This window comes from Triturus cristatus, chromosome 10 (genome assembly GCF_964204655.1).
Source record: "Triturus cristatus chromosome 10, aTriCri1.1, whole genome shotgun sequence".
Classification (NCBI taxonomy): domain Eukaryota; kingdom Metazoa; phylum Chordata; class Amphibia; order Caudata; family Salamandridae; genus Triturus; species Triturus cristatus.
This window is the reverse complement of record NC_140593.1, coordinates 256,732,534-256,757,231: the sequence shown is the minus strand read 5'-3', so window position 1 is coordinate 256,757,231 and position 24,698 is coordinate 256,732,534. Positions and strand designations below refer to the sequence as shown.

The window sequence follows — 24,698 nt, the reverse complement described above, 5'->3', positions numbered from 1 at the left end:
ATGACAAATATATGCATTTACTAAACTCTATTCCATGTTGTCAAAAAATGTCTTGTCTCCCTGGTTTCTCCTTCCACTCCCAGCAATTAATTGTGCTGCTTGAAATTGACCTTTAACTAACACCCTTAGAGACATTGTTGTATGTTACACATACATAAAGCATAACAGACAAAAATATGGCATTGTCTATTTCCTCACCAATCTCCATACTGTTTGTTTCGTGCCACACCCATGGATCATAGCAATTGGTATCGCAGGCTGTTATCTTTAGTCATGCTGTCCAAACCAATATAACAGCAATTACTAGGGACTTTCATAGATGTGGTATTCAGGGTAGAAACGGTTCAACGAACTAAAAATCCAGTACTCCAAATCGTCTTTAGACACCACAAAATATTCAAAATCAAAACCCAAAATGCCAGAAAATGCACAAATAAATGCCATATTAAATCTAAACATGGCATCTGTTAAGCATAATGCCTAGTTTTGGAACACAGTAATATATGCATGACCACACTTGGATGACAACAGAATAAATAGCTGTATGTATTTGATTTGGCCTAGAGTTTGGGCAGCTTCACCATTCCTATCTGCATTAAGGAAGGGCTCTCCCTTAAATCACATTCGTGTGATGCTTCAAGACAAAAGCGAAAGTTTCAAATGCTGACATCCGTAAATCTGGCAAAGTCCTTCCTCAAAGGACTTCACGGTAAAAAAGATAATCTAAAGGCTTTCAAAGCTATGCGAGAAGTTCCCTGTTATCAGTAGTATCAATATTCAACGCGGAACCACCCTCTCCAGCAGTGAATACATTCTCGAAATTGTTAACCCATAGATTTAACTTAACTTAACTTTATTGATACACTCTTTTAATATCCTCCTGTGTGCCAGACTCCTATGTATAGGGCCGTTGCTGGAACCCTTAGAAGACACTGGAGATGCCACGCACAATCTGAAGATTTTCACAACAGGCATGATGTCCAATCCTAGCACTTCTCATATCTTGTTCTAGAAAGCAGTCTCTGCCCCGTAGGTTTACAAGACATGAAAAGGAACATAGAGGAAGGACAAAACAGCAAGTAATGGCAAAAAACACAAGCAGCAAAGTTACAAGAACCTGGATAACGAGCATCACTTATGAAGGCCTTGACAACACAATTGCTTTTGAACGGATTGTCACCAAACCCTCTTACCTGACACACTGCTGCCTGCAGCATTGCATCAAATGTCCCTTCAGGTGCATCAATGTTTGCCGAAAGCTTTTGTTTGCCGACTGCACTTTTGAAGTCTGCAACATTGTCAGTCAGAGGAAGCACATGAATGAAACCATGAGGACGCATACAGTCTCGCCAATAGTCGCTGCACAAAACAAGAAAAATACCTCTGCATAACTTTCTTCCAAGGTCATTATGCAAAGTAGTACAACAAATAACATCTTGTACATTTACTTCAATACTGCACGTTAATCTCTAAAATTGCATTATTTTCTTTGAACATGAAAAGTGAAAATATGATGGCCAAGCATCTTAATGTATAAAGTGAGCATAAAGTGAAGATGACAGATTATTTACAAGTAGTGAGAAATTAACCTTTTCCCAGTGTTTCCTTGCATATTCTTTTTACTCCACATAACTGGCTTTTTAAGTTTTAGCAGTTTGAACCTGCCACACAGTCCCTAACCACAAGTACCTTTCACTAACACATGAAATCCTTTCTGGTTATTTACTTGACATATTCAACATTTTTATATATCTCTTAAGAATGCGGCGCAAGCTGCTTTACAATTAAATTCCAAATGTGAGACTGCAGAAAGTATTTCACTACCCACATTTGGAGCACATCATGTGAAATGGGCAGTGGAACAGAACAGTCACATTCCAGCCCAGCCCTAGACATTTACAGTGAAAACTGACCCCAGTTCTGCAAATGAAATGCTAAATATAACGCTCTATGAGCTGGCTACCATCACTATGTTGCATAACCATAAACTATGCCAACAAATATTAAGAAAGGTGTAAAATGAACTATGTGCTACATCTAAGTGAGGCTGAAAACAGTCTGTACATTGTTAAACCTACGCGTATCTTAAAAGGGCCACTGTTTGGAAATAGGTAGTTATATCAATCCCATGTCAAGTAAAATATTAAGGAAAGTGAACATATTTACTCAATATGGATTCCATCATGACTTTGATAAGGATGCAATGTTTCTGCGCTTAAGGAACCTTCTCGTCCTGGTAGCCTTAATTCTAGTCTTACAGTTGAGATCCTGTGGCTGAACAGTTACCTGGTTTCTTCCCTGGGTTTTTCCCTCCTGGGAGATGTCTTATACACAATCCTTTCTGACGATTTCTGTTTACAGCCGTTTTTCAAAAGAAGCTCCTGAAACGTTGTGTTTTTTAAAGAGCAGAGTTATAAACATAGGGAGGCCAATCCTCCTTGGTTTGGAAATAATGTTGGCCAATAAAGGAGTGTGTTTTTGCTTTGATCCATGAGTGGCCAGAGGAGAGTTAGGAGAAGTACAGTTGTAAATCTAGACGAAATTTAGTTCTACCATTTTGTTCACCTTCTCACTTTCTCATATTAGATTTAGGATTATATCTGTAACTGGTTATTTGCAAAGAATGCAACTAACGGTCGGTACAACTGCGCTGTAGACATAGGTTAAATAAACTAATAAATAAAAGTCCCTGTGCAAAAGATGACAGAGAACTATACAGTGGGCAGCAACAGTACATGGAGCATGTATAAAATGCTATATAAATTGCAATTAAGGATTAAAAAATCATGGCAGATATGAGGGAGATATTGAAACTTTGTACAAAACAGCTAACATTGTCCCGATCCAAAGGTTCACTTCAGTTAATGTGAGGTTACCGAGAATATTATGTTTTATGTCCCTCTAAGGAGATTAAAGTGGACTGTCAGATGTGTATTGGAAAGCAATCCCAAATGAATGACACATGAGCCGAGAAGCATTTGATGGTGGGCGGTTTTCTAAATCTTGGTGTGTCACACGTGAGCAACCCTTGGTTACGCAGCACTCTGTATAGTCCATTTGACGTTTTCAATATACATTTTTGGGCATATTGAAATAGATCAACTTGTTGGTGAAGTATGCAGTCTTATTTGATCAGCTAAATCCCTAAGGTAGCTAATTAATAGATGCAAGTATGGGTATGATTTACTCACATGAGTTTGTGTTTGAGATCACACAAGTAGGAACATGCAAGAATGTTTTGATAGGGGCTAGGGCTTGATTTAGATCTTGGCGGATGGCTTACATGGTCAAAACGTTGAAGGATATCCCGTCCACCAAAATATAAATCCCATTATATCCCATGGGATCTATATTTTGGTGTACAGGATATCCGTCACCATTGTGACGGAGTAACCCATCCACCAAGATCTAATTCAGGTCCCTGGGCTGGCTTTATGAAGGCCTGTCAGTAGCACATTTCCATCGTCAATAAACAATGTGACTAAGTGTTGGACCACCAGCTAACGTCTTGTTTTAGAGGAAAAGGCTTGACATTTCAGATAGGTTTTCAATGGAGCCTGTCATTTATAGTCATACTTTGAAACGAAGATTCAGCTGGAATAAGGCTTCAAATTTGAAGCTCACAAATCTTTCAGGAATGGGAGATGAAGGTGGTGAGTTCAGTCATTGTTTTGGTTTGACCATGCTATTATTAATTCTTGGTATTTCTTTGGGAAGTTTCTTCTTTCTGTTTTAACTCTAAAATGGATACAAGGTGTCCTAAAAAAGGTTGTCTATTAAAAGGCAGGCTAATTGTCACAGTTTCCCCCCTTATTTGTGGTCCAAAATTGCATTCTTAAAATATACCGGCCTGTTTTCGATGGTGTCATTGATAACCTTTATAGCACTACATAAAAACTCGGGTCTTAAGGTGTACCTGATAATTTTGCATTGAAGATGTACTATTCAGTCAAGGGCACATATAGTAATTACTGATTGTCTCAAATGATGCAATCTGACATTCAACCCCAGGAACGAAGTAACGGGCTGGCCTTGTATACTGAAACAGAAACCAGTGTGTCTAGCTTAAGTGTCAAGATGTCTCATCAGTCCTACACTACTTCCAATGAACAGAATAGATGTCCTGGATCATCATGGAGTTTGGCGTACTCGCTACTTCAGGGGAAATCCTGTTACAGGGGAAAGGACCGGAGATTTGAAAGGATACAAGAGAGAAATTAAAGTAATTCAATCACGAGGAGGATACAGATATGACCAAATACTGATAAAGGACTTAAAATAAGATATTTTGTGTTCACCAATAATGAGAATTTACCTACATGACCTAAATACTTCAAATTGAGGTACGGACTATAGAGGAAGAATATATACCTGTTTGCGTTAGAATTATCACCGGATTAATAGCACTTTTACCAAGAGATTAGCCCTGAAGAAGTCACAAAAGATGTGAGGAAACACGTGTTGGCTGGGATCAAAGAAAAGCTACATAGAAGAAAAATAAAAGAAATGGACACAAATTTTTGTGAATAATTTATCACAAGTGGATTTTGAAAAGCGTGTGCTGGGAAAATTACTTGTATTGTTGGGGTGGATTTAGGCCTAACATTAAGAGAGAGGTGGTTCTCTTCACCCTTAGGTACCGCTATTTATTAATATTGTGTATATGAAAACATTGGACTGTGTATTTCCCTAAGTGCGCCATTGCCTTACCAAAAACCACTGTTTGGTCAGAAAATAGATCTCCGAGCAAGCAGGAAACAGCTCACTTCATACACCACATCACCTTCATTATTACCAGAGGCTCAATTTGAGTCACCGATAAGGTAATGAAAAAGACAGGCTTAATAAGGAAACATAAAACTATATTTCATTCAAGCAACATCTGGGGAAAACAGTTTCAGAATAAATAAATCCAACAGAGGATTTATCTCATATTTCAAGTGCTAGTAATTAAAAAAATGTGATCATGAAATTAATAAGACAACAGTGAATTAAGAATAACTACCAAAGAAATCTACAAGATGTGAGCATCAAGTGTCTAATTTTGAATCTATTCTGGAATAATTTTTTTAGAGAATTCAACACATTGCTTAGAACTGCACGCTCTCCTCTAATTTAGTTAATACATAAAGTGAAAGCCAATTGATTCCATTACATATTCTGGTTTCAAGGGAAAATAATACCACAAGTATAGGAAATCTTATATATTTTCTGTCTGATGAAGCAGTGCTTAATTAAAAATAAATAAATAAAAAGTGCAGGAACCCAAAGAGCTATCCACCAGCACTGCTGAATGGTGAGACAGCTGAATTTCATGAATGCCTAAACTTCATTTCACTTAAAGCTTCTGACATCTGCCACCCTACATATCCAGCTTGTTTATCTCTTTATCTCACTTTTAAGTTCTCCATGATACCTGTTTTCCTCTTTTGTCACTGTTTTCCTATCTTTCACTTTCCACTTGTTTTCCCCATATTAGGCTTTCTCTATGTTGCTCTGGCCAAAGTCTGATGAGGAAAAATAAATCTGTGTCCCAAAAAATGAGTGACGTCACAGATGACCTCTAGTCACCTGCTCAAATTAAGCCATTGGGTAAAATAATAAGAATAAATTGATTCAAATTAAATTAAATTTGCTTATATTTTGCTGAAAAGAAATTGTTATGCACACATGAGGAAAAGGGATATCTGAGTTACAGTATGGAACGAATTACTATGGGAAATTGACTTAATGTATAGATTTAAATTATTCAGTCTCTAAATTTAGGAAAAATATATAACCCCCGCACCCCCTGCCCCCCCCTGACCACCACAGCGGCAGCGCAGTCCAAAACAGCGGACCTTCAGAAAACGCACCAACCTCACAGACCCAACATCAGAGAATGTCATTGCCCACCACAAGCTCAAAAGGACAACCATCCTACGCATCCTGACCACCATTGCCCACAGGCTGACGGTACGAACACAGCAGACAACCAACATCCCTCCGTAGACAAAGCTGCTGGCTGTGCTACACATGTTGGTCTCTGGGACCTTCCAACCAACAACTGCCAGAGTCGGAGGAGTCTCACTGCCAGACCTATCAAAGTTCATCACAACTGTCTTGGATGCCATCATCGGCTTGGTACCCCAGTACCTATACTCCCCCCACACTGTGCAGGAACAGCTGGCGAGCAAGCAAGGCATCTATGCCATAGCTGGCTTCCCGCACGTGTTAGGGGGCAATTGACTGTACAACTCTGGGAATGCACACATCACAGACTCACATTCAACATGCCAAACAACATGCCCACCCACCAGACACGACAGCATAACTTACTGTGGCAACCTGGGCTAGCCATGTACATGAGCCATCAATGTCATGGCACCTCAGCCACACAATAGCGGAATGTGGGGAGAGGTGGGAACCAGGCATGTGTGACGGAGGCAAGTGACCCATGAATGAGAAGGTACACAATGCCAAGTGTGGCGGAGATGAGCTGGACAGACTGCAGTATGCAGACCACAGACATATTCATGTCTACATGCACTGCTGGTGTATGGAGTGTAGTGGATAGTGGACGCAACCATGTCACCCCAGCCAGAGGGGAAGATCCCGGAAATGTGGTTTGTGACGTCCCCCCCCCGTAAGCGTGAGCAGAGTGGGCTGGCCCGGCGTACGCCAGGCCAGCGTAGGGGTGTGAATAAAAAGCACGTAGCTCTGGGCATGGTTCTCTTCCGGAATGCCCACTGTCTCTGCCAGGGCGGCACCTACCAGCCCGCCACGAGGCCATCAGCGTCGCCGTGAGCGGTGTTGTCTGCGATCCTGTGCGCCTGCTGCACCCCGGCCTGCTTGTCCCCGAACCCATCTTGACTGCACCTTCGCACCCAGGCCTCACTACTCACCTGCCGACACCGACAGCCATGGACACTTTCTGGTTGAACTTTGGTGGTGACCGAATCTATGGACTGGGGGTTATCTTCATCATCATGTCAGTGACACTGATTTTTGGGCGAAAACAAGGCTGTAGCATTCCACTCCTCAATTTGCCGCTTCCGGATGGCTTCTACACTCTGCATCATGCTCTGGAGGACACCTTCCACTGTCCCCCGCAACCCTCCACCACATTCACCTCGGACATCGATGAGGACCTGCTCAGCTCGCGTGGCTCATCTCATTGCACCACAAGTCACCGTCCCGTGACGGTGTGCCTGTGCCGTCCGCAGTGCATCCAGGGCCACGAACTCTGTGCAGCTCAAGTCAGGGACCCTGTCTGGTGAGATATTGGATGGCCTCTGAGACGATGGCCTTGGGGTCATCAACGCCATGTGACTGTGGCCCTGCGCTGTCCGCTGCTTCCGGCCTCAACTGCGGTCCACCAGGTCTCACACATAAAATCGAGTTCTGACCGGCCCAGACGTCGCATCACCACAGGAGGCACACACAACCACCGCCAGAACCACCTCCAAACGCCAACTGCCAGAGTCGAAATAGCTGTTCTGGCAGGCTAATGGAGTTGCTCACACCTGTCATGGATGCCATCATCTGCCTGATACCCTGCTCAGCACTCCAAGTGCCACTAACTCAGTGCACCACCACTCATGGGCCATTTTTGAATGAGTTGTGTGCTGTGGTGAGGTCACGCAGCAATGTCACCTCAGGCAGTGTGGGACACCTGGGACGATGATGAGGAAGATGATGCATGTGTAACACACCCCACTACAGCTGCATCAGGAATAACCCGAAGGGTCACAATTCTAGACATTTTCTTCACATGAGCACGCTCAGCTCTAGTGCCCCAACCTCAGTGCACTGCAACTCACGGACACTTCTGTTTGCAGAATTGGTGACATCTGTACTTGCTCCGGCTACAACCATGATGCTCTGCAGTTGTCTCTGTAATGCTGGTGTTTTCTCTTTCTGTTTTTATAGTGCTCACTGTTCAAGTTGTTGCCAGCACCAACCACTCCATGCGGGCTGGCTTACACTCACCCCACACCCATCCAGCACAGGCGTCACTGTACATGTGACCCTGGCAATACAGGGGCCGGGCGCACGAGCCCGTAGCCAGTTCCACAAACTATCAGCGTGTGTCCGTGTGGTCATGATGTATGTATGAGGGACCCGTGGCCTACAACATTACATTGTGCTGTGTACAGCGGACGCAACCATGTCACCGCTGGCAGCGGGTAAAGGCCTTGGACATGTAGCTTTGTCGTCACCCACTCAATACGTAAGAGGAGTGGACTGGGCCATCGTACGGAGGTCCAGCATGGGGGTGTGAAGGATGATTCCAGGGCTCTGGGCGTGGTTCATTGCAGGAAATGTGCAATGCATGTGTATCTGTTGCGGTGTGGGTCTGCTTTGTGGGGTGTAGGTGGTCCCTGATGGGACTTGAACACCCACATATGTGATCTATTTCGGCTTCCATGAGCTCTGACCCCACCCACACCTGTTCGGCCACCTCCTTTTGGCATTCTGACACCTGGCATTGGATTGCAATGTGTGCCTAGGTGAAGTGTTGAGAGCCAGCAGTGGTGGCAGGTGCTTCCTGCTGTGTGGTCTGTGCAGGGGCTGGGGTCTCCTCTGTGTAGGTTGGCTGCCCTGCTCCTGGGGGTGGCTTGCCTGAGATGTCCATGGGCTGTTGTAGGGCGTCAGTGTCGAAGGTGTGGTGGTCTTCTCCAGCATCACTGATAAGTAGTCTGGTCTGCTCTGCTGGATGTGTTGTTTGTCCTTCTGCAATGTGAAGGTGAGATGCATGTTGACATTGTTTTGACATGTATGTTGGCACATTGTTCTAGCTACATGCAGACTGTGTGACAATGTACATTGTGACTGTTTGGGAGGTGCTGTATATTTGATGCTGGACAGTGGACATTTGGACTACATGACGGAAGTGTGGTTGTACACGTGCATTTCCATCTCACAGTTTCCTGCTATGTTAGATGTGATTGGCCTGTTTCTGTGCATGAGCGGACCCAGTTGTGTCCTCTGTTCTGTAGTGTCGGTGTTGCACTTTGTGCCACATTGTTGTCAGATGTGCTGTTATTGCTATGTGTGTGTGCTGCAGTGTTCTACGGGGATCAGGGAAATGATCCAGGGACATTGTGGGTGTGCAGTATGCTACTCATCGTTGTGCATGTGTGACATTGTGCCCATCTCCCCCCGTCCCCACAGTCCCTGGTCATTACTCACCCTGTTGATGTTGTGTAAGGTCCTTTCGAGCTGTGTCCGGACCCCCAACTCCCTGCGCCATCTCCACCCTGATGACTGTGGCCTCCGTTTCCTCCAGCTCCTCCTGTGGCACAGGACTCCCACCTCCTGTCACCATTGAGCCTTCATGTTGGCAGCAGGTTTGTGCTTAGTTTGGCTTTTCACATCATGCCAGCACCTCTTGTCCTTCTCCATAGACCTCATCGACACTCCGACTACGTTCACGTTTGTCATATTGACGTTCAGTGGATGGTAGTGTTGCATCACCTCCGTGACGCTGATCTGGTTTTCTTGCGGACTGCACACCGTCTGCCTCTTCCTCTTCTCCTTGGCCTTCCCCGACCATGAGGTTCCTTGCTGGTGGTCTGTGGGGCTTGTGGGGTTCGCGTTGGCCTCTGCACTAGGTCCGGGTGCATCCATGGTGCTACGCATTTTCTTTTTTTCTCCCTTTTTTTTTGTTGCTTTTATAGTGCGTTTTCCTGCATGACGCGTGGGAATTGCAGGGCTTTCGCTGGTTTTGGCTGATTTTTGTATCGCTACTGGCCTCATCGCAGCTTTTTTTGCGTTCGTGTTTCGCATTTTTGCGGCGTCGCTTTGACTTTAATGCGGATATTTGACGCATTGTGGTGGGCCTATCACATGGTACCGCTGGCTTGAGAATACCACGTTACCACGGTGTTATTTTTCCACAATAGACTGCGATGTCCAAAGTTCCGTTAAGCTCATTTTGCGATGATTATCACACGGTCTTGAGAATATCCCCCTATACGGGCTAGTAAGCCTGAACACCCATCTGTCCAACATAAGGGATTTAATGCTCTTATGAAAACCTGCACATTTTGCTTTCGTCAGGTCAAAATGCATGGGGTTTATAGCAACATTTAGGAGAGTGACTTTAAGGAGTACTGCTTTAATTTGTATGAATCCAGAGTGCTTTTGTATAGAACGCAAATTAATGGACTGGCAAATGGGCTCTTGACACTCTTTGGAGGAAACTCACCATTTATCACCTAAGCTAATGGGGAGGGGATTTGGGAGAAGCTATAAGGAGGGATTAGGAAGGTCTAGGGAGGGGTTCAATGAAGGACATGTACCCACCCACAAAAGAGTAAGACCACTTGCTATTACTTCAACCAGTAGTAAATGTACTCCAACTCAAACCTGAAATAAGTCACCCACTGAACCACTGGTACTGCAACACCCTCCATTAGAACATAATGGTGGTTGGGATTTAAAACAAAACCCCATTGGAAATAATTAATTTATGTAGACTTTATATTTTCTTAAATTGTTAATTTTCTTAACAGCTGCAGCAGTTTTTTATTTTCTTATACATTTAGATTAAATATATAAAATAATTTTACAATAATGTGCATCTAAAATATTATTAATATTATTTTTAACTTTAATAAAATATTGTGTGCTATATGCGGATCTTCACCCCTGTGGTAAAAATTTCCACCAACATGTGAAAAGTTATTATCAGTAACTTTACATTTGCAAATCAGGCTCAACCCCCTGAATACGGAGTGAGGAGTCATATAGGTCTACAATGTGTAGTAGATTTACACTTGTAAATAGTTAATAGTAGTGAATTTACTACAAAGTGTACTCGTAAATTTACATGTGTAGGTTAGCTCATGTCTAAATTTGCCTTTATGAATAGCTCACATTGTGCTGCTTTGTTTTTCTGTGGGGGGTGGGATTAGCAGAGTTTTATGATATTTTGAGTGGTGACTGTGGTGAAAGAGCTCCATTTTGTAGACATAATATGTCAAAGGTGGGATTCAAATCAGTGGGTTCCAATAGAAGGTTAGTTCTATCTGTTCTGAGATCAAGAACTTTAGAGAGAGGTCTTTGGCAACTTTTTCTCACCTGGATGTATGAAGTTAAGCAAGCAGGTGATTAATTCTTCTTATAATATAATAATAATGAATTTTATTTTTAGGTCATTTAATGATCAGATCGATTTTTTGAAAGATGCGTGGACTGCTCTTTTAGAGTTGGAATTATGGGCTATCTTCTCAGGCATAGGCTTCTTGTACCACATTTGTAAAGAATCATTGCAATTTTTTTCTATACCATTTTGGCCTGCCTCTCTGATCATTTAGATAATGGTTGAACAAAACTAAGGGCCTGATAACGAGTTTGGCGGTCTTAGAGCAGGCCACCAAGCTAGCACCCTGCTCCAAGATGTCCAAACCCGACCGACCCGAACATTGTGAACTACCTCATTGTCTGGCGGGTGGTCCTCTGGCATTACCACAGCAGTGCCTATTAAAAAGACACCACAATGGGAATGCCAAAGCCCGTTCCTGCACAGCATGGACTAAAAAGTCCATGCTGTGCAGAAAAGGGGGTGACTCACACATGCAGGCAGCCCATGGCCCTGAGGCAACAGGGCACCCTGTAGGGCCCCCTTGGTTTCCTCACTACCACAGTTTTCCTGGCAGCCTCACTGCCATGAAAACTGTGGCAATGGAGAAACTCCTATAGGCTCGGTGGTGCTGCAGCAGCACCACCAGCATATTAGGTCTTTTGATCTCTTTACCACCAAAGCAAGATCAATGATCCCCGACAGTTGCTACGTTCTCTGGCAGTCCTACCACTGTATTCGTAATACAGTGGGTGGACCATCAACTGGTCCAGGGACCGCCACCACAGGTTCGGCGGTCCGATGGATTGCTGAGTTCGTAATCAGGCCCTAAATCTTTTCATACCTATTCACTTTGTAATCAGATTTTAGTAAGGATGGATAATCACTACTTTTTTGGGTATGTTGTAAATGGTAGATCAGCTAAAGAAATATTTTTGGTGAAAGTTAGCTTTGTATCTCATTGCTTTCATAATTTATATTAGTAAAGTCATCCACAAAACAATTAGGTCATGTGAAAGTCTAGGGAAACCTTCTGTTTACCATAATATCCATTATAAAAGCTGTATGCTGAGGAGGTAAAACAATGTTTTTTCATGGATCCCAAAAAAACAATTGTCACAAAGGTATACTGTTTTAATGTTTAATGCTACTTATGCACCAGATGAGTAATGACTCCTCTATGGACACCAACAACAAAATAAAAGCAAGGCAAAGAAGGATTGTTTGGACTACTTAAAGGGGTGACCATGGAACAAAATGCATGCAACATAAGCATACTTTTACACATAAAACATTTCAACTACTGTTCTGATAAAGTCTTCTTTTAGGAGTGCACATATTAATTTTCTACAACTCAAAAAGAAATACATACCCACACTGATTATCTTTTCTGTCAGGATGAATACTGATATATGGTGATACAGGCTTGTCAACAAATGATCCAAATCCAAATCGAAAATTATGAGAAAAAGGTATCATTTTTTGGGACAAATCGAACCCGATGGAATTTAGTTTTTCTATCTCTTGATGCATGGACGCTGAGACATCTACCAGATAATAAAGGTCCACCGGATACGTCTCTAGTTGCTGAATCTTCACCACAAAGTTTGCTTCAGTGCCTATTTGACAAACATACAATATATGTTATACAGTTCATTGATTGTGCTATGAAATGATCAAATATTTCAGCACAAAGATCTGGAATTAAGGTACACATGAGTTAAAATGTTTATTTTCCTTTTTAACAAGTGATAAACAATTGAAGATGATTTTATTATATTTCTGTTTGAAGTTTGTCACACATTTAATTAAATATTTAATCAAGTTATTTATTTATGAAGAGATAAGCATTTGGACACAGAAGCAGTAACAAAAAGGTCATATAAATTTGGATGATAAAAGATACTTTTTTGATGTATATGTGATGGATTTTGATTGAGAAACAAAAATAATAAAAAATGACCATTGATAGTCTAGAAAAATAGGTATTGCTACATATCAACAAATTTACTTTAAGGAGTAATGGAAGTGCATAGGAGTGCAACAATGAATAAGTAATAATTATTTGTAGCCATTTACAAGCATGAGTAGGTAGGCATCTCTCGCTGTTTTTGTGGGCAGAACAAGAAAGAAGTTCAGTTCACCTAGGAGCCAGTTCCGAAAGTGTGGCCCTAGTAGGTCGAAAAATGGAACAGTGAAGCACCACCAAGGTTTTAGGATGAGAAGAAGTTTGAGGTTAGTTAACCGATTGTTGTGAAAAAGCACGTAGGATTTAGGACAGCCCAATGGAGGATTGATCATTTACAGCTTTAACAACCAAAAAACAGCAGTTTACAGAGGCTGTCCTATTTTTCAAATAGCCAGCCAAACTGAAGATGGTAATAGAATGTGGGAAAATGCTTAGAAATGTTATAAAAGATTTTGATAGATGTTAGAAAAGTATTTGTACTCAAAACGCATAGGAATATAGTGATAACACCACAAATGGACACCACACCAGTGTAGAAAAATAAAGCATATTTATCTAAACTCAGCAAAACCAAAACAAAACAAATCCAACATAGATGTAATAACAATATGACTTTTAACAGTTTCAAGCAACTTGGTACATAGGAAACTATAAATGCGTTATTTTACAAAAAGTACATGTGGATGCGCCAAAATTCACAAGGCCAAATAGCCACAGAGAAGGGAAGCGTTGAAACCCAAAGGGATGCTCCAGTTCCTGAGTCCTTGGGGAGGCGATGCGACTGTTCAGCTGTACATAGGAGAAGTGATGCATGGAATCCGGACTGTAGGGGAAAGTGATGTGTCAATTCCAAGACAGTTCAGGCCTGTGGGTGATGTGTTGTGAAAACTTGCCACACAGGTGTGATGCGTGGAAATACGAGATGGAAATCCGAGGTGGAAATCCGAGATGCGTGGGCAATCGATGTGGCAGCATCAACCAGCACTGCGTTGGTTTCTTCACCACAATCCCACAATGCGCTGGTTCTTGCAGCCGCAGCAGGCACTGCATCATCTCTGTAACAGTGTGGCAGCAGTGCACGGAGATCGTAAAAACTGCTGCAAAAAGGGCGATGCATCAATTTACTTATTTCTTTCAGCTTCTTCCAGCTCCCAACAGCAGTACTAACCTCCAGAAGCCCAAAACTGGAACAGGCACCTCCTGGCATGTCAGAACCCTCAGCAGTAAAGTTCAGGGGAGCTGGTGGTGAAGTCTTTGTGTCCCTGAGACTTCATAACAGGAGGTCAGTACTCACAAGCCCTTGGAGATTCTTCTTCAAGCAGGTTCTCATCAAAAGTTCCAGTCTTTGTCCTTTCCTTGGCAGAAACTGCAACTGCCGGCCAACCCCAAACAGCACACAGCAAAGGGGCAGTACTCCGCCTCACAGCTCTCCAGCTCTTCTCTTTGGCAAAGGTCCCTTTTGAGTCCAGAAGTGATCTACATTTCTGGAGTCTAAGGTGCACTACTTATACCCCATTTTATCTTTGTTCTTCTTTGTGCAAGGGTCACTGAGCCCAATCCAAACCAGTTCTGTTCTCACTGGTGCAGTATGAACACAGGGGGTGGAAACAGCATTGTATAAGGGAGACAGGCCCTATTCTAGTGCAAGGAAAACTCTTTCTACTGCTCTACATGCAGCTCAGCTCTGAGTCATCCAGGACGGGCCATGCACACCTCAACCCCTCCAGTGGCTGTCTACAGTGAATGCACATCCCAAGCACATCACTACAAAACCAGACAGTCAATACATAAACAGGCAGAGGCACACAGAATGGTTAAACAAGAAAATGCCTATTTTCTAAAAGTGGCATTTAAAACACACAATCAAAAAAACATATTTACTCAAATATGTGTTATTAAATTCAGAATTCAGAGAGCCGAAATGTTATTCCTCTATCTCGTTGCAATGAGAAGTTATACTTGTAAGATGTTGCAAAGTATCTCCCATGCTATCCTATGGGACAGATGGCCTTTCTATAGTGAACAAGCATTGGCATAGCCAGTAGGTCTCGCCTTTGGGACATTATAAATGTTTAGCCATGCAACAGTTGATGTTGCACCAAGGATATTGTGCTGCCTAATTAAATACTTATAAGGTCCCAAAGGCGAGACCTATAGGCTATGCCAATGCTTGTTTTTTATGTCTTTTCATGACTGTGTGATCCCTTGGAGCACTCATGTTTGCAGTGTGGTATACTTTGAGCAAACCAATTACATATTAAATTGATTTCAGTCCTGCTAGCCTTTTTGCCGTTTGTTCAAACAAGTGATATTGTCGGTAATTTAGTGACCATTAAGATGCAGAGTATATATAAATGAGTCCATAGTGAACCATTGTCCTTTGCGATACGGAACAAGGGTGAAGCAAAACCTTTCACAAATCATAGGCTGGCCCAAGTGAAGCAAAGGTGTGATTGTAACATCCAGGTTCATGATAAAAAATAACATTTGGTGTGGATGCCCTAATCAACCTATAATCGAGGTAGGGATATTCCACAATTGAAGCTCTTCACAACTGAGCTACTGCTAAAAACATTTTTTGGGAACACTCAAAGCAGGGGACAATCCAAAGGTTATCACCTCAAATGAAAATGTTGACCCCCCCACAGTAAATCTGAGATATTGTCTGAGATGGAATACTAATGTGAAAATAGGTGCCCTGGCAGTCCAAGGACTCTATCCAACAAAGCAGTTGTGGAACCATCAATACCAAAAACAAAGTCAACAGCTGGAATCCTACTATAGCTGCAGTATCCTTTATCGTGGTGTAGGGTGATGGGGCGTGGGGTTGGAAAAGTGGTAGTCACTCCAAGAATGATAGTTATTTTCTGCCATTTCTGAAGAAATGCTGCTACCAGACTGTTAACAAGTGTAGGAAGCTCCAACTTGTGAAAGGAATAAGAGTGGTTTTGTGGAGGACAGGCCTCTAGCCGATGACAAAAAATTGATGTTGGTTTTGAGTTGTGGCCCACTAAAATTATAATATTGTTCTGAGAGCTTTGAGAAATTAGATATCAGCTCTAAAATTATCAAAAAAGGCATGTCAATTCATAGAGACTGCATGTCATTTGAGGAGGTAGTTATCACTGCTTCCCTAGAGAACGATTCCAAACCCCAATAAGTGAACCACTTCATGAACAGAGTCAACACCAGTATGATTCGCCTGTTCTGGAGTCTTGTAAAAGTTATTTAAATGTTGACTTAGGATAGCCAGTCAAAGAGGAAACTTGGAAGGCTATAATTCTCAAAGGGCATAAGTGTATCTCGCAAGTAGTACTGATAAATGGAAGGTCTAAACTACCCAACTTGAACGCCTTTTTATTAAGTGTGTCTAGATTCTTTGATTCCTTACCCATAAGGTTTGAAGGGATGGTACTGTGCTTCAGTTTACTTTTAGATTCTCAAATTATTGGACTCACTAGAGACAGATGAGCCGCTAGAAGTTCCAAAGGTGCTGGACGATATTCTCATGAGCTTTACTGTGACACCGGAAGAGTAGAGCAGGTTGTGGCTTGGCTCAAGCCACCCCAACTTTTTTTAGTGAAGCTTTCACGCTGGTTGTATAGATCATGCACAGGCTTAGATCAAGAGGATGATTAGTGATAATTTCCCTTGTTATGTAGTTAGAGAAGCAATGATCTTTTATGCTTCTTCTGCCTGTCTTCTGAGGGACAGGGTCACAATCTTGACCTAGTACTGGGCTTTGAGAAAATCTTGGACTTTTCCTTCAGAGAAGCCATAAACAAAGTTAAGTCTCTCCCTGAGGGACTTTGAATGAATGCACTGGCAAAGGTCACATGATGCAGCATCATTATCATTACTCAAACACCAGACGAAAGGGCCAATAACTAACCTGTGCCAGCAACAAGTTGTTCATGGTTTGAAGCCATATGATTTAGGTAATAACATAAAACATGTGAAAAGGTGACTAAAGATCACTAAAATCATTTAGGGGATTCCCAACTGCCCAGGACCCCACATAAAAGAAAGCACAAGAAAAATAATCTGAAATATGCAGTCAACAGGTCATTTCCAGAGTGCTACTACAACATCATGTTTATCCACTCTGGATTGGCACCCCAGGCAAGAGTGAATGGGGGTAGCCAATGATACATTTTCAGGATACAGTGCAATGTAAGGGTTCAAGTATGGAAACTGTGCGAGATATTATCTATTGAAACCACAAAATAAAAATAATGTTACCTTATATGGAAAAAGCCTTTAGATCCAAATAAAGTACAAGGTTTGAAGAGATGTTTATGAAGGCATAATTTCGGCTACCATTTTAAGTTTCACTGTGGCTTAATAATATTATTTGTTAAGGTATAAAGCAACTTAAGTACATAAACGCACAGGCTAAAAATTAAATGACCTCAAAATATTTGGGAAATAAATCTCCTTATGGAGTCCAATATGTTAATGTTATATGCAAAGAGAGCTTGAAATGAATAGGTCTAGTAAATGGCTTTCGCTTAAGCTGAACTCAAATATTCAGTATACACTGACCAATTTTAGAGTTAAACACTGTTTCAGGAGAAGGTTCTGCAGGGCAAGTGCTTCATTCTTGCCGGCAAACTGTCCTACATGATCCCACTGCTAAAACTCAATAAAAAGATGTAAAAGGTTTCCCCATTTTCTTCGAGGGATAATCAAATAGATGCATGGAGGTTGTTCGACCACAGCTACGATTATGAACAACTTAATTCTAACAAATTATAGGCGGAAGAAACAGCTCATGTGATATGTGGTACTGCAGCGACATCTCATGGCAATATTGTAGTTAACAGTGTCACCCGCACGTTTGTGTGAATATTAAAGTCAATTAGATTCAACGTGACTTATAGGTGACTGCTACTTCACAAACACCAATGATTCCAAAACCATTATATTCTGAGCATGATATCGCATCCGTGAACTACTTTCTATAATATATGGATGACATATCACTCTTGGAAATTACGAATTAACGCAAATTGGAAGCCTAGAAATAACACACCACACTACTGTAGCCTGTAGCACGGTTACCAATACACACGTTCCTTTTAGGACAAGCAATGGCCGTGCGGCCGTGATAGTGACACAGCCGCGCAGCCGCGAAAGGGAAAGTAATGGCAAGCGATGCGGAGGAAGAGATAAGAAAGGTAGATGGCGGCTGCGCACGTGCACGCAAGTGTGCACGCAAGCTTAAGGTCAGGAAAAGCTTGTGGGTAGCACTTTGAAAACCCCCTTACTAAAAGTCGAGCAAGCAGCGCATGGGCTGCTCTAGGCTCGACCTAAAAATGAGATTGGCAGTATTTCACTATCGGGACATGTCCCTCACACCAGTACATGTCTTACATTTCACATTCACTGCATTCAGTACATGGGGGTACCTTGGACCTACCTGAAGGGTGTCTTACATGTAAGAAAAGGAAAGGTTAGGGCCTGGCAAGTGGGTGACCTTGCCAGGTTGACATGGCATTTTAAAACTGCGCACAGACACTGCAGTGGCAGGTGTGAGATACCTTTTTAGGGCTACTCATGTGGGTGGCACAATCAGTGCAGTAGGCCCACTAGTAGTATTTGATTTACAGGCCCTGGCACACTCACTGCACTTTACTAGGGGCTTAGCAGTAAATCAAATATGCTAATCAGGGCAAACCAATTGTAATAACAATTTACACAGGGAGCACTTGCACTTTGACACTGATCAGCAAGGTGAATGGACAGGAATGCACTGTATTGTATAAATACGTTGCTCTCCTGCACTTTCCCTGTGGTGCAGGGCACTGCAGCAAGGGAACTTGCTGTGCGGCCCTACTCCACCAATCACATGAATATGCCCTGAATTTCTAACTGCTATTGCCATCCCAGGAAAACTCCTCGACTTTGCCCTGGATTTCCTCCATTGGGACAATACTTTCCAGGGAGCCAAAAATTACCTGAAGAGTTTGAATCAAATCGAACCGTTTTTACAAAGGAAAACCTACACACAATAATCCAAGCATTGGCCCTAAACAGAAGACATTGTGGAAAAGTCCTACTAACTGGTTTCAAGGTTAGCCCTACTATATGCTGCTCTTCCTGCTGTAGTTTACAGGCTGGCAACAGCAGCTAAAACCAAATAATCCTTGGACTAAGTGGTCTTATATGTGCCTGGAAGCAAGATGCTAATTTAAATTTGCATGTATCACATACAAAGATGCCCTTCTGAATATTTCACATTATCTTGGACGGAAATAAAAGATTCTTAGAGGGGCCTTTTTTTTCTGAAGTAAAAAAAGGAATACACCAAAGTTTTTCATGTTTTATGAATCGCTGTACTTTGAAGCAGGCATTACCAGGAACACCCCAAAATATGAAACACCCCTTCGCTCCCCATTTAGAAGCACCCTAGTATTAATATTTGAAAGGTTGAACTCAATGTTTACCTTCTTATGAACGTGTAACAAATTAAGAGTAGCCTCTATGATAACCCACAGTCAGTTCTCTTGGGAAGGTCCCACTTCACTGCACCTTTTTTCTATATCGTTTACATTTCCCAATGACAAAGGTTTTATTTGTTCAACAGTAGGTTCACATGCAGAACTTTCATGTTTCTCGCTCTCCTCCAATGTGAATCACGAACTCCGAGAATGTTCAATTTAGAAATGTTTACCATGTACCTATTGAACTGCATGTTGACCCAAACTCTTTAGGTCAAAAGTGGTCAAACTGTATTTTACTCATGAATGCACTATTGTTCGCAAAGTGACCTCTCCTGCGAGCAGTGCGTTTACTTAACTGCTCTGTCTGTTTCACGCTTGTGATGCAAAAATGGCACCATTTTGCACGGCTACCCTCCTCTTTTTATGGCACCTTGTGAATCCATGACCAGTGTACTACTGCTGTGGCGCTCCATCGCCCCGAGAAGCTTGGTTTATGTACAAAAAATAAAGTAAACAAATACATATTCAATACCGACATGAGACATTAAACAACCCTACAGCTAATGAAATGAAAACATGATCTTTTGTAGCAGGTCACTGATGACAGCCTGTTGTAATGACATAGACGTAAGAAAAGGAAGTCGAAAGTGACATTTTGACCAACATTTTTAGCAAAATGCTTAAGACACCATGGTGGAGATGGAATCTTGATAAGTCCTTTAATCAAAGAGGCTCATTTGTGACTTGTGGAAATACGCAAACAGCTTCTATACCTAAACATTTTTTTTAATTTCAATTATGTTTGGATTTTCGGCAGCCTTCAACATCTGCTTTTCTTCTCTATTTTAAACTGCAATTGTAAAGTATATTTAACATTTTTTCATATTTGTTGGCTGTGGCTGCAAAGCACCAGGATGCCAAAATTGCGCTAGTATTTGGCTCTGCGGGACATCACAAATTGGGCCAAAGAAAGTATGAGTTTGCATGATGAAATGTCTTTCCAAGAAAGATGAAGGACTGCTTAAGGAACGGCTAACAAAATTCAATGAAAGATTACAGCGTGAAAAGTTCTGGGTTTATTTTGTATACCAGATAAACCATGCTTTGCCACAAGAAACTGAGGAGTTCTCGGAATAAATGTATCCCACGCATCTCCCACAGTCTTGAGCATAGAGATGGGCTATGCACGAACAGCAAACTGGGGAGACAGTAAATGTAAAAACTGCATTTCGAATTCCAATAATTTCTGTTGTATTAGCACCATAAAAATCCCTGCTACTTACAAAAATATATTTTTAAACAAGAAGCTTTTGAATGTGCATACTCCTCTGATTATTTACAAGAGCATAAAATCCTTTGGCCATTCTGCTGTAAGCATTTTCTGATCAACACCTTTCTTCGGACATGGCCGCACAACTTTAGCTAGTGTGTCAAATCCCTGCTAAAGATGTAGGGGCATATTTGCAACAGGCAGCGATAATTATCGCTGACCTTGATTACCGCATTTTTTCTATCGCTGGAATATTTCGCCAGGCTAGCGTTGTATTAACAACGCTTAGCGCCATGGCGATGTATATTCCAGCTATAGCGCCCTTTTCCATGGAACATCGCTGGTTTTCCAGCGATGTTCTATGTAAAACAGCGATATGCTTGATGATACGACCCTGTGGTCGTATCACATGAATCCACCTCCCATGTTAGGTATGCCTTACTCAGGAATTTAACAGATGTTAAATTCCTGTGTTAAGGCATACTTAGCACGATTAAAATAATCGCTTCCCCGCATTGTAAATATCGCAAAGCTGCCTTCGCGATATTGACCCATGTTGTTTCCACAGACACGCCTACTTTGCATCTCCTTAGCGATGCTAAGTTAGGCGTGCTGTAAACGGGAGCAAAATCAGCAAAACACGCGATAGCGTGTCTTTTCTGATAAGACGATAAAATTATCGCCGCTTTTCGGCAAAAAATGGCCGCAAAAGCAGCGATAATTTTCTATCGCCGCTTGTTAATATGTCCCAACGCTTGGCTGATATTCAAAGACTGATGATCCCCTTACAGCCCCTTACCTCCACCTACCCTGAACCCTAAAAAAAACCCTTACTACCCTATACCTCTACCCATCCCTGAAACCTAAAATCTGTGATTTTTAAAAAGACATAGGTAATATAAATGTGTACATATATATATTCACTGAAAAAAACATAGGTTTCAGGCACGTTATAGTTAGGAATTAGCATTTAAAACACCTTAGAAATTCACTGAAAAAAACCATAGGTTTCAGGGGCGTTATAGTTAGCTGGACTTTTCACTCGTACAAAACCATTGAAATTCCCCCGTTATAGTTAGTTCAGCTAACTATAACTCGCGCGCCCGCATTGCACTGCTGATGACGTCACATATTACATCACTAATGACATGGTCAGTGACATCACTCATGACATCACTGATGACATCTCAAATGACATCACTGATGACATCACTGATGACATCATCCAGTGAATGTGTGTTTTTCTGAAACTTACATATGTTTTATATATGTATATCTCAAGGTCGATGGAAGAATAAATGGGTATATAAGTGTCTAAATGGATGATTTGTTTTTGAAAAATTGATTGTATAACTGACTGATTAAGTGTATCTTAGTGAATACATGGCTCAGTGAGTAATGTTTAAATATGTAAATATCTGTATCTGTCGCTCACTTTGTGCATAAGTGGCTGCATGGGTTGGTGAGTAGCTACATGAGTGTCTATATAGGTTATTAGTTGGTTTTTTGAGTATCAGTATGAGTGTCTGAGTGTCTGTATGGTTCGGTGGGGGGTATTACGTAGTGCATAGGTGCATGAATGAGTGACTCACTGTTTGTATGTGTTGAAGACAGCATGTATGCAGGACTGTATGGGTGGATGAGTGTGTGCATGGGTATGTTAGTGAGTGAATGACTGTCTCAATAGTGTCTTTATGAGTAACTACATATGTTTTAAACTAGCATATGTGACTATTGGTGTATATAAGTGAGTATATGTGAGAGTGAGAGATTGAAAGAGTTCCTGTATGAATAAGTATGTGTTTCTATAAGCGCTTGTTAGAAATGGGACTTCTGGTTGGCTAAGGCTTGCGCCAAAGTCAGGCAGAAACCACCACTCTAGTCAGGGCAAGGAAGTTACACGCCAAAGATAACCCCTGCTCACCCCCTTGGTAGCTTGGCACGAGCAGACAGGCTTATCCCTGAGGCGATGTGTAAAGCGTTTGCGCGCGCACCCAGCAACAACACCCAAGGCCCACCACAAAGGAAACTCCACACAAGGTATTATATAAAAATAACCTTTGTATTATACACAACACATTAGATAAAAACACACACTTTACAATGTGCCAACAGGCACGGGCAGAATTTACAAGGGATTATATATACAGGGGACAGGGCCACATGGACCACTGTCAGGAATTAGCACTTTGTAGGAATAGCACTTAGAACGTAGGAATAATATTTGAGAACATAGCACACAATCACTGTAGCACTAAAAATAGAACATGTAGCACACAACCAGTAACTACTGGTATCAGAACGTACCACCTACGCAACCCTAACCACCTTTAGGAATACCACGCAGGGAACTAGGACCTCACTAGTACCACCTGTACTAGGGGAAAAACAACCACCTAAGTATCACTCTACCTGTAGGGGTCTAAGCACATAAACACAGGATGCATAAAATACATTTAGAGGTGTAAAGCACATGACGCATAAACACATTCAGAGGTGCAGGAAAGGAAACAAGAACACACTAGTATAATTACTACTAGTAAAACAATCTCCAATGCATAAACACAGTTTAGGAAGGAGAATATCATAAAGACATTGCGCAGGCGCAAAAGTACATATATAAAAATCACCAAGCGCCCTAGGGGAGGGCACAACACCAGATAACTGTCCGCAGGCCAACTGGCCTCTCAGGATGCAGAAATACCCAATATACAAGAATGTCAGGGCGCGACTGCGCAGGCTGCGCAAGCCCGGCGCACAAGGCACAACCTAAACGTTGCAGCTGCCCACGAAGTGCTGGGCAGCTGTAGGGACTGGGGCCTGGGCACCTCGGGGCCCTTAGGACACTTATGGCAGTCGTTGGAGCCTGTCTGGGCTCTGAATCAATATTGTGCCCCTTGAGCCTCGCAGGCTCTAAATAATAATGTGCCCCGTTCACGTTGGAGCGGCCCGCTGCCTTCCGGGGCCGCTCTAATCACCAGGAAATGCCCCCGTCTGTTGGAGCCTCACGGGGCTTGAGAAGAATACTGCCCCCGGGTTGGAGTCCCGTTTGCGGACTCAGAAAGGGGAATCCAAATTTTGCTCACGGGGCGCAGCTGCCCTCTGACAAGTGGGGCAGCAGCGAGAGCCGTCAATGTGCCCCAAAGCAGGCACCAGCTACGGGAGCGCGGGCCCCTCGGGGCTTAGGTACCAAAGGCGGGCCCCCTTTCCTTCCTCCCCACTCACCGGCTGAATCGGAGGCTGCGCTGGTGTCTCCGGTGACGGCGGGAGGCTCTCCGCTTCTCTCCTTGGCGCGCTGCTCCGCTGGACCTTGCAGGGCTCTCACCACTCACGGGAGCCCTGCAGGGGAAGCTGCCACACGTCCGCTTCTCTTCTCCGGCGAGGGCACCGGGGCGCAGGGTAGGCTCCTGCCTGCTCCGGGGCCCAACCAAACAGTCGCGAGTCTTCGGAGGGAGGCGGGGTAGGCTCCCGCCCTCCCACTTCCTGTTGTCCCGGAGTCCCGCCCCCGGCCTGCCTGACTTCCTTCGAGCCCGGCCGCGGCGGTGACTTCTCTCGGCAATAAGAGGGGTAGGCTCCCTCGCGATATGAAATATACGGCGGGGTGGGCACCCGCCGTGAAATTAAGACAAACAAGCGGGGTGGGCACCCGCCAATGACCACGGCAATGTCCCTGGCAGGGTGGGCACCTGCCAGGGGACTTCAGAATCTGTACAGACGGGGCAAACGCCGGGTGGGCACCGGCTTTGAGAAATAAAGCGCTCTGAGCGCTAAAAGGCAATTACAAGCGCTTCCAGGCGCTTGAGGGACAAATAAAGCGCTCCCAGCGCTTTGGCAAATTAAAGCGCTCCCAGGTGCTTTGGGGAGCAGGAAAGTACCAAAGTCCAGCAATGTTCTTCCCTGCATGCAGCAGGGCAGGGGTGGGGGGCAAGGCTGGACCCAGAGCCA

At 42.9% G+C, this 24,698-nt stretch overlaps 1 protein-coding gene across 1 annotated transcript in view; it reads right to left on the bottom strand.

Annotated features, from left to right (window-relative positions):
• ITGB8 (integrin subunit beta 8) overlaps nucleotides 1–24,698 on the bottom strand; it is a 288,300-nt gene that overhangs the window by 136,394 nt on the left and 127,208 nt on the right. The window contains 2 exon segments of the mRNA XM_085630937.1: nucleotides 1,194–1,359; nucleotides 12,441–12,687. Coding sequence (XP_085487063.1) covers nucleotides 1,194–1,359; nucleotides 12,441–12,687 — 413 coding nt within the window.